The sequence below is a fragment of the Orcinus orca genome, chromosome 7, assembly GCF_937001465.1.
Source record: "Orcinus orca chromosome 7, mOrcOrc1.1, whole genome shotgun sequence".
Classification (NCBI taxonomy): Eukaryota; Metazoa; Chordata; class Mammalia; order Artiodactyla; family Delphinidae; genus Orcinus; species Orcinus orca.
The window spans coordinates 33,840,975-33,860,903 of record NC_064565.1 but is presented as its reverse complement, the minus strand read 5'-3'; the positions used below and the strand labels follow the sequence as shown (position 1 = coordinate 33,860,903).

At 37.4% G+C, this 19,929-nt stretch overlaps 1 protein-coding gene across 1 annotated transcript in view; it reads right to left on the bottom strand.

The window, feature by feature from the left end:
• ARHGAP15 (Rho GTPase activating protein 15) overlaps positions 1-19,929 on the bottom strand; it is a 621,798-nt gene that overhangs the window by 584,545 nt on the left and 17,324 nt on the right. Inside the window, exon 2 of the mRNA XM_004285433.4 lies at positions 7,979-8,157. Within this exon, the coding sequence (XP_004285481.1) occupies positions 7,979-8,143 (165 nt within the window). The 5' untranslated portion in view covers positions 8,144-8,157. The remainder of the gene's footprint in view (positions 1-7,978; positions 8,158-19,929) is intronic.

Below are 19,929 nucleotides of genomic sequence, written 5' to 3'. Positions count from 1 at the left end.
TTCGACTTATTTCTCAGATCTTAACATTGTCTGTCCTGAATTAAATCTATAGGAAGAAGAGTATTGAAGCAATCTTGATATTTCAGCTCGTAACTATATGTAGGTGGCTATTTTTTATAGAATATAAAAATAATCTCAAATATATAAATATTATATACATATCTCTCTCACTCTGAAGTGAAAGATGTATATATGCATTTGTGTGTATATATATATTTACTGTATTTTTATATATGTATAATAGATACGTGTGTTTATTTACACACACACACACACACACAGAAAGAATCCACTAGATGCAAGAAAGGATCTTGTTTCTGTAGAGGTTTGCAATGTTATTGTGCCATCACGCATGCAAAGATGCTATTTTGCCATTTCATAAGGCACTTACAGCCTAGGGGATAATCAAGTCAGTGTTTCTTCTTGTTTCTCAACCTGCTTCAGTTCTCTGCTTCACTTGGCAAGTTCTTTGAGTGTCATTTATAAGAAACATTCTGCATCAGTAAAACAATGACTTAGCTTAACTAAGTGCTAGCAATCAAAGGACAATGTTCAACATACTGTGTTTTAGATTAATCAAGGTTATAGTGATGATCTATTAAAGGAAATGTTTGAAAACTGAGGCAAGTATTAAGGTGGGAAAATGTACAAGGTATAGAAAAACGTAAATCAAATGGCAAATATTATTTACCAGCTTGCATTTTACCTTTCTGTGCATGTACATCAACATATAACACTGCCCAATTTTAATTTGGGGGTTTTGATACTTAATAGTATAAAAAGACTGTTCCCAGCTTCTGATACAATTGTACCTTAAATGACACATATTACCTTAGGAATTTGCCATAAAACCCTCATAATAATAGTGACTATGGTTCTAAGTGACTAACTTATTTTAAGGGTGAAGAGTATTCTATGAATTAAATAAGAGATGCTGCAAATAACTTAGTGGAAAAGCATAGCTGCTGCCACACAGAGTATTAGGTAACCTCTTTTTAATTAGAATGTACACTTTTAGATTACTGATTATGAACATCAGGGGACCCAAGATTTTGATTCATCAGTAATTCTCCTTTATGTCTACACTAAGACGTAAAAATGAGACCTCTGGCTCTACTCGGTATTTCAGAGCCTTTACATGCTGGTGCAGAATCTATTTTACCTGTAATCTCTAGTACTGCTCTGCCCCCTTGTGCTGCTACAGTGAACTCAACAGAGGAACAGTTCGCCTTAATCTTTGTACACTACTACAGAAAAACCCCACTGTCACTTCTCACTTTTCTGGCAAGTTCAAGGTCAGTGTCTAGCTATTTTCAGCTCATCTCTTCTTGATCCATGCAGAGAAATGACAAGGTAACATGATTCGGGGTCAGCTGTATTACAGGAACTGTTACATAAACGGAGAAAGTGAAAATCAATCCTAGCTGACAGTGACTTCGGGATAATCAACGCTCACTGGATGCCTCTGTCAGCTCGCCTGCATCAAATACCGTGTGACTTCTGTCAGATCTTTTTAATAAAACTATGTTCTCACTTTCAGCAACCTGAATACATATTTCTCTTGAGCTGAATTTTTTAGACTATGTTGGCCTTCCAGATTTGTAAACTATGCCAATAATGCCTTGAAAAAATTCATGCATGATACCCGTTATCCTACAGTTATTGACCTGATATGGAAGGTACTGCTGCAAAAACGCCCTTTTTTGACTGATCCATGAGAGCCTTCCTACAGACTGCTGCATCTTCTGCATTGAACTCAACACATTCCCCAAATCATCCTCAGCCCTAACTCCTCTCCCTTCCTCCTTGTTTAACAGAACACCTTAATCAATCATTTCTTGTTGGGAGATGAGTTTTTTTCTTCCTTTTTAGATGTTCATGGTTGCTTTCCTTTTTAATCTCTGTATTTTCTGCCAGGACATTTTCCCCTAATACAGAAAAGGAAACACAGTATTTAAAAAGACGTTACACTTTAGTGGCATTCCCACTGACAGCACCTGATATGTCAGTTTAGGGAAGGAGCTATTTTTATCCCACCCACCTTGTGCTCCCTTGAAACTGTGAGGAAGGCAGTACTCCATTGAAGTACAATTTACCATAATATTAGTTGTCAGTAAATTCAAAGACGGAACTCCTAAAGCTATAAAATGGATTAGAAGCAATTTTAAAAAGAATTAACAAACTAGAGTAAGAGTATACTGTCAACAAACAAATGCTCCATCATAGGACTATAATTTGGAATTTTAATTACCCCTCTGCTTCTGTAACAAAACAATGTCTGAACTGGCAGCGATTTGAATCTCTCACAGGTCATTGAGCATTCTAGTTAATTACTCTATGAATAGCCTGTTTTTCTCCCCTCTGGAAACACGTTTCTAATGGCAGTCAAGGTCTGACAAATGTGTCATCTACATAATTAGCTAGGAAGCAACACAAAACATTAAACATGCTTTGTGCCGACAACTATCAAAACATTTCATTTGTTGTCAATTATTCATTACTTTGTAGGTTCTGAAGGGGTTGTTATTATGGAAATAAGTCCAGATGCTAACAAGGTTAGAGTTTTGGATTCAAATTAGTAATCAGAGGACTAAAGTAAAAAAAAAATGTATCTCATGTACATTCAGCGCCATGTTCAATCAGTAGGAGATTATAAACAAATTTAGCTATGCTCAAGTTAAAATGGAAACGATGCAACCACAAACGTGAACTCAAGAGCCCCAGCTCATTCTTTGAAGTACAGACTCTACACTGTCAATGAAAACTTCCTGAACATTTGGCAAGTCCAATTTGTGCTTGGTAAACAGAGTTAAAGATTTTCACAGCATGAGATGACATGGGACTGCAAGGACAAGGAAAGAAATCTCTAGTGTTCTTTTATTCTTCTTTCCTCCCTCCCACCCCAGGGCATTTTATTTAAAAGTCAAAAATCTAGCTAAATAAACATTTTCTTCTGCTTTACAGCAGACTGGTTACCTTAGCTAACCCTTGAATTTCATGATTTCTTTTTTCTTTTTTTTTCTATTTCTGAAATCTTGTTTCTTTTATTATTGTTTTAATATCATATATAAAACCAAGTATTGTCTTGAAAGCAGTACTCCTAATGTATATAGAGGATATAAAAAGATTTCTCAACAAAATTGACCTCTCAGTGGCAGAGAAAATTGCAGTGGAAGACACATTATTTAGTAGTCATATCTGAGGTTTGGATCTATGGAGAGTCTGACTCCACTGTCCTCCAGCTTTTCCTTATAAACCAAAATGGCTTACAAATGTCATCCACAATAGTCCAATAAAGATTAGGAACAAAACACTGTCCTTACACTGATGAGATAAGAAAGATTTAACTGTAGAATGCAATGTATAAGAACAGTTCATAAGGCTTGTTCTTGAATCAGAAAAATAGAATTCAAATTATATGTGTGTGTCTAGAATTTAATTGAGGTGATGAGTTTATTTTCTACATAATGTTTGATCAGATGCCTGTACTACAGAGCTAGATAAAAAGAAAAGAAAGAAAACAAATTCTGTCAGGAAAAATCAAGAAGACCCGTTATCTACAGAGTGTGCAAACTATGTCAGGAAATAATTCCACCCTGAGCTCTGAGAATGCCCAGTTAATAAAAAGAGATCAGCCACTCGCTAAGAGAAAAATAATTGTCTGTATCTATATTTTTCAAAGCAAAAAGGCAGCCACATCTTACACTAAATAGGACACATTAAGGCTTTAATAATCTTTATGCAGAAGGAAACTAATCCATTTTCAGATCATACGATCCACAGCAATAAAAGGAAATCATCAAACTAAAAACAATTTTAGAGATGGCTGCAGACTCTCATTTAATTAACATTCAACAGATCATATATTTATGAGGAAGTCAAAATATTTAGGAAGCCTATAATCCTGTAAGCCTTAATGTGGTATAAAAACAACAAATAAATGCAAAGTGTTACTGTTATACATGCCTGCCTGATCAATGGTTTTCACATATTGATCTATAAATGGAGTTGACAGTCTGTGTTGGCTGCACATTTTCCAAGCAGCGCTATTTTTGTATAAAACCAATACGGGCAATTACCTTTGTTTGAGATGCCAAGTCTTATCAATTCAATGTGATTTAGTGTCATTTTAATTAAATATCAGGATCCACTTCAGGACAATTTATACAAACAAAGCCTCAAAGCTATCTATAAGCTTGATTTGAAGTAAACATGGACAAGTCCTACAGCCTCATAATATTTCTCAAAATCTCTGCTAAACAGAAGGCTTATATTTTTAGTAGCAATTTTTATGTCTGCCTTTTTAGCTAGCCACAACTTTGGCAAGTATCCTAAAATCACAGAAGTAAGAAACAAAGGAAAATTGTTTCCTCTTTTTCCTTATAATATATTAAAAAGAAAAATGAAGGAACGCTGTATGTTAAGAGAAGCACAAAGAGTCTTGTATGTTAATGTTTAGGAATGGCTTGACCTAAGTCTTTATCTGAACACTAATTAAAAAAAATATTTCCCTGTCCATGATGGCTATGAATGGAGTGATGCAATTCTGCAGGGTTTACAAGATGGAAATGGTGAATATTCATACATGTTGCTGCTTAAGACACCAGTATTAAATGCCGGAACTACTCCTGCCTGCAAATCCTATGTCTGCAGTTTCCTGACTTGGGCTATTTAAACTCTTCATTAATACCTATTTTCAAACTGTCTAGTAGGCTGGGCATCCCTCTTATAAATAACATCAAAGCCACATTAAACCTTTTGCATTAGCTATTTGCTGGATTGCACATTAGCCTTTTTAGCCCTTAAAGAGGCACACTTTACTTGCCCCCATTTACGTTCACTAAGCCTTCTGCTTCTGTGTTTAGCACATTCAGGTAAATCAGCAGTCCACCTTTAAGAGGTCTCACTCCATTGCTCAGGGTGAGACAACAAATCACTGAGACCAAAGAGCGCTCCCTCCCCACCAAATGAAGGTCTCCAGATGGCTCTCACAGATACGCAATTTTCTTACTAACCATGTCATTAGATGTCCAAATTTCCCACCTCTCCAACATTTCTTAGAAAGCAAAGTGGCCTCTGAATTTTGAAAAGGCATTGATCTTATGAACCACATAAAAATGATTGTTTGGTGTTTAAAGAAAATGATGCATGCCACCAATAAAATACTAATGGAGTATTGATACCTATTTTACTGGAATGCTTCCCTGCAGCACTTAGGCAATCAAAACTTTTAATTCAACAAGTAAATTCACCTGTGTTTGCACAGCTTAGGGTAGAATAAATGTTTATATTGGCATTTCAAAATACTCCTCGATTTAAGATACCAAGAATACAGGCTCTTATGACATGTATAGGAGAATTTTATATTGTGTTCTGAGTTCACAGTCATATTAACATATTTTTAATTAAGCAAAATTTTAAGAGGACTTTATGAATTAATGACAAAATTATACAATTGATTTGACCCTAGAATATTTGTATCATGTTTTTGTAATAAGTGAAATCATGGAAATGTGTAATACCAGATTTTTGTGTTATTATATACTCTGATAAGTCCATATTAGATTTGTAGAATTGATATGCAAGTGACAAGTAGTATATATATGCCATATATATTAAATAGGATGCATAATACATATATAGTCTCTACTCAATTTTTTTCTGTACAGATTAAATGTATCTCTGTTACAGCAAGCCATACCACATGTGAACTTGTGCACACATTTTTAGTGTGCATTTCCTCCCACTTCTCCTAAGTTCAAAATCTCCCCCTTTGACCTTACCCCAACCTCCAACTTCTGAAAAATCAAGTTCTTAGTTTAGCTTGAGCAGATATCTTTAACAGGCTTGTTTGAATAAATATGCCAAAATACTTTACATTCTGTCAGTATCTAGTCAGAAAATTGTGCATGGAAAAAAAGAGATGAAAAGAACTGAGACAGAAAGAAAATTAGTGCCATGGCAAGCTTTCAATACAGTATCTCTGAGCCAAGTTTTCTCGGTGAAATGACATATCCTCACTAAAATACCCCTTTTATATAATTATGCACCGAGCACACATAACCAAAAGTAACTTTTATTTTTGTTCCTTATCGAGGAATACATATTGCCGAGGCTAAGAATGCGGAAACAAAAGCTGGGATAATTATAGCTAATTTAACTTTGGAAAACTCTGATTCTCCAGCAGTCCAGCATATAACCGCCCAAACTAAAGTTATGTAACAAGGTAATATCAACAATGAGAAACTGCATGATAAAATCCTGCCCAAAAGTGAAAAATGCTAATTTTGTCTCATTTAGCAGCTGGATACAGAAATGCTCATTAGTTTTAAGAGGGTTAATCCTTTTAACTTTTGCATATTGATATGCCAATTATGCCTAATTGTACAAGAGGCATCAGTCAAGGTAATAGTGCATAAACACATGAAAGTTATTAAGTACATCCCAACATGTAATAAAGTAGGTGTTAATTGGTAGCTGAGTTCTGCGGGCTATTGAGGTGGATAATTCATTGAGAGATGGATCACTTGTAATTTCTCTCCATAATTCCTTTTGCAGTCTCATGCTGTGATGTTTTCATGCTTGTCAAAAACAACTGCGGCATAGTGCCTTTTGTTAAACACAGCCAATAAAATATGTTAGGCATCATTAAATATACTTAACTTTTAAACTTTTCCAAAGGTACAGTTCTTACTGATAATACATTATAGAGATTCCAATAATTTACTCTAACCATTGTCTCAAGTTCATGGTTGAGGAACGTTTTAGCAGGTTTCAACGCCAAGTCAGGCTGGCCGTGTTGTGCCTCCCAGCAGATAATACTTTTAAATGAGAAAATAAAGAAAAAAAAATGCATCTCTCAGTACCTTAACTAGGGATATGTTTCTCACTTTCAAAATATAATCACTGGCTTCCTCATGCTAAATTTGTCTATAATACCTGAAGAAAGGATGATTAAAACCATACATTTCTTAGGCTCCTGAGATCGTTGTGGGTTAATTTTGCACTTGAAATTCGAGTGAAAAACAGCGAATAAATATAATCGGTAACATGCTACTCAGCAAGTTGATCTCATTTAATAACTCAGTTAGGGAGCTGAATATTTCATAGGCCCCTATGATATTAACAGAACACTCAATTAATAGCTCACATGTTACTGCAGGGTGACTGGGACTCACAGCCTGTCCCCAGTTAACCTATTTCTTCCTCTTGCTCTCACTGTGAGAAACAAAATAGATCTGGGGTCCAAAAGAGTGGCTAACATTGCATAAATAATTTTGTAACATCCTATGGCCTCAGCTGCAAGTTACCACCATTATGGAAGAAAATTAACCAGAGGAGACTCATTGCAATCAGTGTGTTTAGTGGCTCAGGATGCGTGCAGGGGCAGGGACACAACTGGCAGTAGAGTTCATCTCTAACTATTTTATTTCAAATCTTCCTAATGACACATTATGGAGACAAAATGGCTTCCTCTCCAAACCTTAAATCTCCATACCATTTCAACTGTTCAAGCTCATTCCAAATCAGATTGTAATTTCCAATATCATATATTGTTGGGAGATTTTAAGGAAGAGATTTTCACTTTTTTAAAAGATTTTTTTCTCAGTTTATTCTTAGCTAATTTTAGCCTCTGGCTTTTCAAAGTGATGTACTGTATTTGGAAGTACAAACACCACATGCTAGCATAACCTCATTATTTTTATGACACTGAAGCATGATAGTGGAGGCCCTTAAAATGAGTCAAAGGTGCTCTTCAGTCTAGCTCCAAATCCACTTTATCACTCTGGATTAAGCCCAGCTCTTCTCTTGCAACTGGGGATATAATTATGACTATAAGTAGACAAGATAAAATGCATTACAAAAACAGTTTTCTCATGCACATTAGGAAAACAAATAAAACAAGGCTAATTAGCTTTTTTTCCCCCCTTCTTTTACAAAATTCTATATATCAGGGAACTTGTGGTATTTGACTTACAGGTTCAGTGACCTTCCCAACATCGGTGAGGATCATGGATTTACTTTGGCTCAGCCTGCTGTGGTGGCTATTGGCATTTTTGATTCTCATTTGCACAGCTCCAGTGCCTTGGCGGGTGGGATTCAGTGTTTCCACAGAGGTATCAGAATTTGTAGACTTCTGCATATTACAATGTTATCCTGATGAAATATAAAAGCATTATATTATTCTAAGTATATGCTTTTCCATGAAAAACTCCTGGTGGAGTGCATATCCTTATACATCATTGAAGTACAAAAATGAAATAAAGTCTCCGCCTCTTTGAGTGGTGAAGAAGGTAGTTACTTTGTAGTGCTTTTATCAATTGGACCTCTGTATTCCGACGGTACTGTATACGTGCCAGAGGATTTCAGTTCATAGATAGCACACTCAAATTCTGTGTAGTTTCTTAATTCGGTTAAGGAACTCCTAATGGCAATATGATGTGGTCTCCCTTATATAGAAATGATATTGCCAACTAAGCATCTTCCGGGTATATGCTCTTTTCATTCACAACGTCTTTGATCTATCACCCACCCCATCCCAACCCACCTCCAGACACTACCACCAGCAGCCTTTTTTGGTGAACAAAAAACCCCTGTGAATAAGGTCAAATTTAAGTGTGTAAAATTGGAGGAAAGCAAGCTGGTCCCATTGACTATCAAATATGTCGGCTTGGCCTCATTAGCATGGTGCAGAGTCCCAGTCACCACCCCCACTTGCAATATCCACAGGGAAAAATTAAAATTCCTTTGTCCACTGCCATCTGCCAACTGAACTAGATTTAGTAGCTTAGTTGGATATAATATTTATGAAGACTATGAAGAAACAGAAAATCAGCACATCGACACTATTTATTTATTTATATTTATTTTAATGGAAGGAGTCTGATTCAGGTAGGAAAATCCAGTGTGGGCAAATTTTAAAGGAGCGGCTGTGAGAAAACAATAATTCAGAAAAAGAAAACAAAGGAAATAAATTGGGTGGGTGGACCAGGAGGGCTTTTAGTTGCTTCCCAAATCCATAATCCTTTTCAGCTGCTCCTCCCCACGAGTTCCTCAAATGAATACATCTACTCTTTTTAAATAGGATATTTGCAATGCAAATATAGCTTCAAAGCTTCTAGAAACAGACCCTCTTCTAGCCTGAGTGTCCTCTCTATGTCTCACCCATATAGACATTTCATAGCTAGCCTAGGCACATAGGTACAACATTAGAAAAAAATGTCACCAGTCAGTTATAGAAGCCAATATAATCCAAAAGAAGGATTATATTTTAAGGAGCCAACTGTTTTGGTACCTCTACCTGATTGGACGGACAACGGGGCTAGAATCACGGTAATGTTCAAGTTGAGTGGACACTAAAAGTATTAGAAAAGAATAAAAGCATTTTAACGGGAGGAAAAGTGTTTCCTCATAATTGAAACCAGTTAGGCAATTGAGTGATATTGAGTGAGAAAAGAAGTTAATATTTATTGAGTATTTACTATGTGCCAGGCAATGAGCTGGTTTAATCCTTACAAAGTTTCTATGATATTGACATTAAACTCATATTTTTATAGTGGAGAAAAATGAGGATCAGAGTGACTAACAATTTTCTTACGGACAGTGGGCAGCAAGAAGTGAAGGAGTATTTATTTTATCCGCCCCCCCCCCCCACCGCCAACCCAGATGTCCATCAACAGATAGATAGACAAATTCTAGTTTATCTACACAATAAAATATTGCTCAACAATAAAAATGAATGGATTACTAACGCATGCAACCACATGGATGAATTGTAAATTCATTGTGCAGAGTAAAAGAAAGCAAGCCCCCCACCAAAAAAGTACTCATTGAGTACTTACGATTTCACTTACATAATATTTTTGAAAATGCAAACTAACATAAAATGAGAGAAAACAGATTAGTGATTGCCTAGGGACAGTGTGGACTCTGGATACAAGGAAGCTTTTGGGGGTGATGGATATGTTTGTTATCTTGATTGTGGTGATGGTTTAATAGCAGTATACATATATTAAAAATGATCAAATTGTACACTTTAAACACTTGCACTTTATTGTACTTCAGTTATATTTAACAAAGCTTTTTACAGGACAGTTTTATTAAGAATTCCTTAACCAATTTATTTTGCTACTTATTTTATTTTAATTTATTTTGAATATATTCATTTTCATAATCATACATGAGTGATATATTTTAAAAACTTATCTAATTGAGAATAAGAGAGCTCTTTTGACAACATTTGAAATAAAAATTTGAATAAAAGAAAGAAATCTTATCCCCACTATTCCACAGCAATATGATGACAGCTACATTAATAAGAAGGACTTTAAAATGTATCAAATCTGAACACTAATGTATGCATAAGGGATCTTACCTCTATATCTAACTAGAATAAGATAGGGTTTTTTATATATAAATGTGTTTTGAAAAGTAAATGCAATCGGGCTTCCCTGATGGCCCAGTGGTTGAGAGTACGCCTGCCGATGCAGGGGACACGGGTTCGTGCCCCGGTCTGGGAAGATTCCACATGCCGCGGAGCAGCTGGGCCCATGAGCCATGGCCGCTGAGCCTGCACGTCTGGAGCCTGTGCTCCACAACGGGAGAGGCCACAACAGTGAGAGGCCCGCGTACCGCAAAAAAAAAAAAAAAAAAATAAATGCAATCACATGCAGATGATATAAATAGTTATTTCTCCACGTACCCCAGCACAGGATAAACATTTTTGGTTTTATTCTGTGTATTATTTATTATTGAGGCCTTCAATTTTTCTTAGCCAAGAGACATTATTTCAAACTAAAGCAAATCTCTGGATTTTTTATATTTATAAAGACGCTACTAATAAAAGCATGAGTTTTTTTCAGAGTATATTTCAGTGGATGAAGTAAGGATGAATGAAAGAATGAGAATCTAGGTACCGTGATTGTAATGGAGGCCTTGGATTCATTATAATCAGACTGGTTGCATAAAAAGAGCCTATGATGACTTCTAGTGCAGCACTGTTTCTAATGGCCACCTTTGTGACCTTGAACAAGTCCGTGGACCTCTGTTTCATCACTGGAAAAAATTGATAGTGAGGGGGTATGGGCAACTAAAAGGTTTGCTATGATCTGTAGGCTCCTTTTCACTTCTGATACTGTTGTGTAAAAGTCTGGGAGCTCAAGAAGTATTACTGCCGATTTACAGAGCTCAGTAGTTTTAGGTAGTTTTAGCAACAATGTAAATGCTTTGGTATGATCTGATGCCCAAGGATTTGAGTGAGGGTTGAGGGGATCTATGATTAAACATATAAATCTTTTCTAAAAAATTTGGGTTCTCCTTGGAGTACACTGAAGGCTTGATCTTCCAAATTATTCATTAGATTCAAAACTCTAAGGTGGTGTGTTTGTAATACTGGTAAGAGAAATACTCGGGCTAAAGCCACTCTCTTCTGACCAAGAGCATAAAGCCACTGTATTTACATAGCCCCACCAGGTGCCGTTTATACGGCATGTTGTTTCTCAAACTCTGAACAAATTTCAGCGTCAAATCAACATTTGCATTCTTGTATTGATTTGACAATTAACCCATAATTTGCCTGGTGATGGGTTACTGTCAAAAGGCTGGATTAATTTTAAAAGCCTCTTATCTGGCTTTCCCATCTGTTTTCTCGAGGACAGTCTACAGAAAAGAATTTCAAAATCTTCCTCCTTCAGATCTTTCTTTTAAGCTGATCTCTCCCCCTACCAATGTTAATGTTATTTCTCTTTTCTCACTCCTCTAGCCATCACTTCTTTTCCCAACTGACCTCATCTTCACTTTTTATTGATACTCTATTTATTGCACTCAATTTTTCTCTTTATTCAGCTTTTTTTGTATTTTGTTCTATCAATGGCATTCACTTGATACTATTCATAGTTATTCTCATGTTTGCAAATATTTGGTGGTTTCTGATTTTGCAGAGCACCACGTTGCTCTGAGAAGAATACAGAAAATGACACAAACCTCTTTCTACCCACAGAAAATAAATTATCTGTTTAACGTTTACTGAGACTTTCCTGAGTGGCAAGGCACTACATTAGAGGCTGGAGATAACTCTTTTTTGTGTTTTTGGTTTTTGTTTGTTTGTTTCAACCAACTGTTTTACAGTAGTTTGGTGAGTGTGATAAAGAAACAAATCAATAATTAAAAGAGAATAGAGTGGTGCCAGGTGGGGAGAGAAGCAATGACATCAGACCACAGTAGAACTGGGAGGTGTGGAGGGGGAAAGTCCACAAAAGATCAGCTGACGCTGGAGCTAAGTCAGGGCAGGTTGGGCATTTCGGGCAAAGGGCTAGGCAGTGCAGAGGTATGCAAATAACTGTGATATTATAGAGTAGATACTGAAATATGTCATGAAGAAAAACTATAGTACCAAGGAAATTCAAGGAAAAGGTAAGCATTGGGTTTCATGAAGAAAATGGCATTTAGCCTCAGTGTGGGTGAGTTTGATCATCTTTCTATCCTCTTATCAGGCTGAAGGGTTAACGGAGAGCCTAATCCCTTCTAAGCCCACCAGTGCTGTAAGAGGCTGGTATTCTAGACACTCTGAGGGAGAGAATTTGGGAAGAGGGCTTTCCTTGGCATAATACACAAATGTCTTGTATGGATGAGTTGAGTGCAAAACAGAAGGAAGCAGGACCCCCTCACCCCAAGCAGGAACTGAGGAAGGAGGGAGGACAGAGGAGGAAGGAAATCTAATGGCCAGAAATGACAGCTGTGTTGGTGGCTGTGAAACTTCTAACTGCCGTACTTGTGGGTTCAGAGATGATTTATTCTTATTCATCCTGTTAGAAACCTCTCATAGCTGGTGGATAAGGCTGTTTTAGGCCAACTTTGCAAGTTGCATTTGGACCCCACTTACAGTTCATTCTCTTTACACTCCAACTTTCCCATTTTCTCCTCACCTGCATCCTAATACTCATGTTTTCCTCTACAGTGCACACTATGATCCTTTTCACGTTTTGGCTGCCAAAGCCCCCCACTGCAGCACCTACTTAGTCCCCATCTCATCTACAGGGTCAACATATCTGAAATTCCATCATCCATTCTTCCTTACTTACATCTTTTTACTTACATCCATCTGCTCAGTGAATCACTTAGATGTATATATGGGAGAGGAATGATTAAACTAATTAACACACTGTCATAAATGATTAGTCAGACTTCCCATGAACTCTCAGGGAATCATTTACCTGAATCTCATACTGGAAACTCCTCCGGCTATGTAGGAAAATATCTTACAGTAGAAAACCTTTGATTACTCTACTTTGTGTGTGATCTTAAGTAAAAGTAGAGGCAGGTAGCATTTGTGACTAGGAATAGGATATTAGCATTGCATTCTAGTAAAGGGTGCCTCTTGGAGTTGTGGGACGTGATGGCCCTGCCAGGGTGCTCTAGTTTTTGAGTCTTTATGAAAGAAGGTTCTAGGGGAATAAACTCCAATATAAAGTCTTCCCAACCCTGAGTCAAAAGAAACCCTCAAGGGTTTCTGCGCGCCCAACGCAGGGGGCCTGGGTTCGATCCCTGGTCAGGGAACTAGATCCCACATGCCGCAACTAAGAGTTTGTACGCCTCAACTAAAGATCCTGCATGCTGCAACTAAAAGATCTCCCATGCCGCAACTAAGACTCGGGCAGCTAAATAAATAAATAAATATTTTTTTAAAAAAGAGAGAAACCCTCAAACCCCAGGGTCCATCATAACTTGCTCCCAGCATCAGGGAGTGAATATAATTCCAGGAACATAAGTATCAATTTCAGAATATACTCAGAAAGGCAATGAAGAGCTCTAATCTGTGAGTCTTTCTGAGTTATTATTCCAAGAATATACACAGGGTTTTGAAATCGTATTCTGTTGTTCCACCTGTATTTTCATTTCTCATTGACCCTTAACTTTCTAGATTTGGTAGAGGACTTGTAAAATCAATAATACTTTTGTATGCTTATTTCTATGCAACTTCGTAACATGAAACATTTTGTTAACTATAAGTCATATTAAGTTTAAGTTTCATGTGATCTACATGCTTATTCCGTATTTCTCTTGTTCTTTCATAACATATCATCTAATCATCATCATCATCATTGTTACCAAATTCTATTAGAAAAAACATTGATGACGTATGCATTTATATTCTTACAGGAGGCACACAGAAGCATGGTGAATGACTAATGACAACACATTCGTTCATTTTGCATGTGTTTAAAATATCCATTTGATTTTTACAAAACTCTCCAAATAAATATCCCTGAGTTAGAAGTTGAAATGTAAATCACTTAAGACTGGCTTCACAATTTCTGTAGACTTCCTGATTTTGTATGTACCAAGAGAACAGCAAGAATAGCTTGTGATGTTACACTAGTTCCACTTTCAATACTGTTTTAAAAACAGGAAACAGTGATGAGAATGCACTTCATAAGAGCCACACAAACTTTGGCTCTGCTCAACAGACTTGGCTCAGTGATATTCTGGGCCTGATTCTCCCACTCACACTGCAAATACCCAAACAGGAATGAATGTGATATTTCATCTAATCATAAATTTCAAAGCTGCTCTGTCAATTATTCGTTGCACTCTGTTAATTACACTAAGGCTCAGCAGCTTGCCCTTTTGAGGTAGAAAGTGTATTTTTGACATCTTTTTCCCATCAGCAACATTAAAATAAAAATATATTAAGAATTATTTGAGTTAGTAGAAACTGAATAGGCACTATGATATTATCTACATGCTACAGAGCAGAGAAAATTGAAGTTCAAGGATACAGACTCTTCCCCAAGGTGCCACAACCTGTTCAAAGTAGTCCCAGGACAGAGCTCAAGTCCTGCATCTCCAAACATCCTTGCTTTAGTCATAGACCGCCAAGTCAAGTGGCAACTGTGTCTGGAAAAACAAGGTAACAAGAATTCCAAAGGAAATCTGACAGAGATCAGGTAGATAAAATGATCAAAGTGCATCCATATTAAGTATAGATCATGTAAGTCTTTCTATTTAATCATTTATAAATGTCCCCGTGCTTTCTGACAAAACAATAAAGACTGAATAAATATTTGCAGAATATAGAAATGGAAAACAAATATAGAACCTAGGTAATGCCAGAGTACATAGCTTAGGAAAGCATTATCAGTTGGAATGTCTTTGACCTAATTTAGTTCTTATTTTAAAAAGAATATGTATAACTTGCTCTGCCCAGTGGCTCTAAGGGCCAATGAACGATGGATATTTCATAAGTTAGAGGCTGCAAAGAAGCAATGCTTTTCATACCTTTTGAGGCCAACATTAAAGTATACTTGGAAAATCATACAAAATTTCAAAAAATATGAACAATACCATATTTCCATTTCAGATAACCCTTTTCTTTATTTCTTATTTTTAAAAAATGACTGCATTTTTGACCACCTTGCAACTTAGCAGGGCTCTGTGTTCTAACAATAGAGAACATCTCCCTGGAGTTTCAGCTTTCTTCAGGTGCTTAACATTTTTTTCTCTGAATAGAAGGACTCTCTTGCCTGACATGGATTCTCACTAAAGACTTTGTGAGGAGAACTGTCTCAGAGATAAGCACTGAGTGTGCCCCAGTGTTTTCCCATTCCATGGGTCTTAGCCTGGGTTTTCACTGTGTGGCAGTGAGCTGTCTGGTCACCACCAAGGTCCTCTCTGCCTTAACACACAGGAACCCTCTGTGGCAATATGACCCCATTCCCTTTCCGGAATGTGTAAGATGAGTTGCTTCTCCAGGTCTAGTAAGAGTGTGTGGAAACTCCACAGATGAATATGATATCAGAAACTCATTTCTGTCCCCTGGAAAGGTGTTCTACTCATCTGTGGTAGAGCACGGTCTGTTTGTTCCCCTGTGGAAATGACTTGTGGCAGTGGTAGCTCCAGTAACGTGTGGCACAACCTCTGTGCTACACTTGCCTGTCAGTAATTAACTTGCATTGCAATTGTTTGCCGTCTCCACCAGAGCATCCATTTACCAAAATAACATTTTAATTTCACTTTCTTCCCGGTTCACTCTCCTTTTCTTTTTTCCCTGTGGCTTCTACATCTCTATTAAGTCTAATTTCCCAGACCACTTTCAGAAGCGGAGAGAGTACAATAAAATTCAGTTTCAAAAATGTCAAATATAATGAGAAAGGAAGATCACAGTAAAGGAATTTGACCATAGCCACCCCATTGGGTAACACTGTCTTTGACTTTGGCAGGTATTATATATAGGAAATGTGATAATAAGGCTTTGCATTTAGTTAACATATATCAGGAAATCTGGGTGATAGACTGCATTTACTGACAAAGTCTGGCAGATCATCTGCATGGATAAATTGTAATACAGTTATTGTCATTGCATATGGGTATCCTAAATGGTAAAAATGACAAGTAAAATATAAAATATGTTTTAAGTAGAATAAGTACTGACCAAAACTGTGTGGTAGGCCACCTTGGTATCTTGTTGCTACCTCTCATCCCCTGAGCACCTTAGCCCATTAGTCTCCAACCTACTGGGAGCAAAGCAACTGGTTTTATATTTCAAATAATTATTGAGCCTCTACCCTGAGAAACTGACTTGCTAGGTCCCACAGTTTCTACAAAAATTGTTAAGAATTCTAGGGTAGAGTTAGACATAAGCATGCTTGCTTACAATGAAGTCTGATAAGAGTGCAATGGAGAATGGGATTGAGGGCAATTTCCAGGTGAAGGTGACATTGAACTTGATATTGTATGATAAATAGGATCCAAAAGGCAGAGAAGGGATATCAAGGGCAGTGCAAGCTGAGATCACAAGATTTCAGGAAAAGCAAAGTGAACATCCATAACAAATGACAGAGTGGGGGTGGCTAGTTGGGAAACCTAGGGAGAGATAGTTGATTAGGGCCGGATTAGGAGAAACTTGCAGCTCTATTAAAAAAAGTGGGCTCTTGGGTGGCACAGTGGTTGAGAATCTGCCTGCCAGTGCAGGGGACATGGGTTTGATCCCTGGTCCGGGGAGATCCCACATGCCGTGGAGCAACTAAGCCCGTGCTCCACAACTCCTGAGCCTGCGCTCTAGAGCCCATGAGCAACAACTACTGAGCCTGTGCTCTATGGCCCGTGTGCTGCAACTACTGAGCCCACATGCTGCAACTACTGAAGCCCGCGTGCCTAGAGCCTGCGCTCCTCAACAAGCCACCGCAATGAGAAGCCCGCGCACTACACGAAGAGTAGCCCCTGCTCACCGCAACTAGAGAAAGCCCACATGCAGCAAGAAAGACCCAACACAGCCAAAAAATAAAAAATAAAATAAAATAAATAAATTCTAAAATAAAATCTTAAAAAAAAAAAAAAAGGGCTCTTATAGATCCCTGGAAATGTTGATGCCTTTGTTTAAGGCATAATCCCATTCCAAAAGACTTGGTGGAAAGGACCCAGAATGGATCTCCAGCCACTGAGGCTGCACAATGAACAGGAGCATTCTCATGGGATGCTTCTTAATTAACTTTAAATTAGAATAAATATCACAGCATCTATTTGTAAACACTAATCTTATGAAAAGAGCACCCCATGACTTGGGGGAAAAACTTCAGGAACCTCACTTTGAACTTCCAGGTACATGTTTAATGCTTCTTGTTACCAATCAAATGAAGAGAAAGGTAAAGGCTTCACCGGAATGACAAAATGAAGCATTTACGGAAGGGAGGTCTAAGGGTACAATTACATCTTATTAAGGGCATAAAAGAAAATAAAGTTAAGATTAGTGAAACTGCTTCTGAATTTCCCTCTGGTGATCAGGTAAGCAGTAAAAAATAGAAAAGCAAATAGGAACAAAATGCCTGCATTATTGTAATTATGTTCAGGCAGCATAAGAAATTTTATGAAATGGTAATCTCCTTAGATACACAGGAAAACCATAAGGGGCATAAGCAGTGCAATCTCTTCTCTGTTTCCTCTGTCAGTTTTGAACTAATATAGCAAGAAATGCTGAGCCATTTTCCGCCTCTTGCATACAAGTATCAATTAAGGGAAAACAGGGTGACTATCTTAGGGCACTGGATGATGAAATGTCACTTAAGGAGAAAACATCAGCTGTAGAAGAAGTTGTTCGGCAGCCACAGAATTAAAAAACACTGGCAAAACAAGCAGTCTCACCCTCTGGGACAGGGCTCATTCTCTGATCTTTGTTGGAAGAGTATCAAGTGCACAAATATACATTTCAACTTGCGATTGCTTGTTTCCTCCAATTTCATGTTCTATAGTATTTATTTCCTAAAGTACATGACTCAGTTGCAAAGCCCTTTTACCAAGCAGATTAAATCTAATCACACATTGATTGCAATACACCAGGTTCCCTCCATCTCCATCTTGGCCTGCCCAAGTTAAAATATGAGGAAGCTGCATATTGCGTAGTGTTTGACAATAATTAACAGGAGTCAGTAATTGACAGTAGGAAAATGTGGATGACATTTGTTTTATTTAGCAAATTTGTTATTGTATCCAATTAGTCTTTCCCTAATGCTCATGTCTTCAAACTCTGAATTGACTGAATTGTATTTCAGTGCCAAAGGGACCTGTCTGAGAATGGGACAGTAATATAGTCCACTGTTGTGACAATGACAGCACCATTAAGATAAAACATTTCAGCATATCTTTTAAAATGCATTTAAAAATTGGTTTCTCTCTTGCTCAATTATATATGCATAAAATACATTTTAAATAGTTTTTGTGTTTATGTGTGTGTATGTATACGATTGTGTTTGCATATAAGTTCAATGAATTGTCACAAACTGAATGCACGCTCCTGTAACCACACCCAAATCAAGAAACTCAACATCATCGGCACTCCAGAAGCCCTCTGAAGCTCCCTTCCGGTCACTACCCACCTCACCCCACCAAGGATAATCAACATTCTGTCTTCTTAGTTTTGCCTACTTTTGATCTTTATATAAAAGGAAACTTAGAGTATATACTTTTTAATTGCTGGGCTTATTTTACTCAAATTTTCATTTGTGTAGCTGATTGCTGTGTGATATTCTTTGGAAGCACCTGTGCAAAACTTTTGCTAATTCTTCTATTAGGGTGTTTGTGCTTTTCTTACTGATTTGTAGGAGTTGTTTTTATATTCTGGATACAAGTTTCCTTTTAATATATATGTTGCAATAATGATCCTTTTTTTCATTTGTAAGTTGCTTTTTACTCTCTTACTGTAATATGTTCATTAGTAGAGGTTCTTAGCTTTAATATATCCAATTTATCATTTATCTCCTTTTACAATTAGTGCTTTTTTTGTCCTCTTAAGAAATTCTTGCCTAATCCAAAGCTACAAAGACTATTCATATATTTTCCTCTAAAGAGTTTTGTTATTTAAACTTTTTTTAAAAAGATTTATTTATTTGTTTTATATTTATTTTTGGCTGCATTGGGTCTTTGTTGCTGTGCGTGGGCTTTCTCTAGTTGTGGCAAGCGGGGGCTACTCTTCGCTGCAGTGCGCAGGCTTCTCATTGTGGTGGCTTCTCTTGTTGCGGAGCACGGGCTCTAGGTGCGCAGGATTCAGTAGGTGCAGCGTGTGGGTTCAATGTGGCTCGCGGGCTCTAGAAAGCAGGCTCAGTAGTTGTGGTACACGGGCTTAGTTACTCCGTGGCATGTGGGATCTTCCCAGACCAGGGCTCAAACCCATGTCCCCTGCATTGGCAGGCAGATTCTTAAGCACTGCACCATCAGGGAAGTCCCTAAACTTTTTTCTAGAACTGTGATCCTTCTGGAAATAATTGTGTTTGGTGTGAGGCAGGAAAACGTTCTTTCTATATAAAGAATTCATATGTGTGTGTGTGTGTGTGTGTGTGTATTTTTTTTAATTAGAAGGACTTGTCATCTCTCGTGATTTATCTAGGTGAAAAAGGACCAGGATCTGGCCCTCCATCTGGAGTGAACAGATACTGGAGAGTT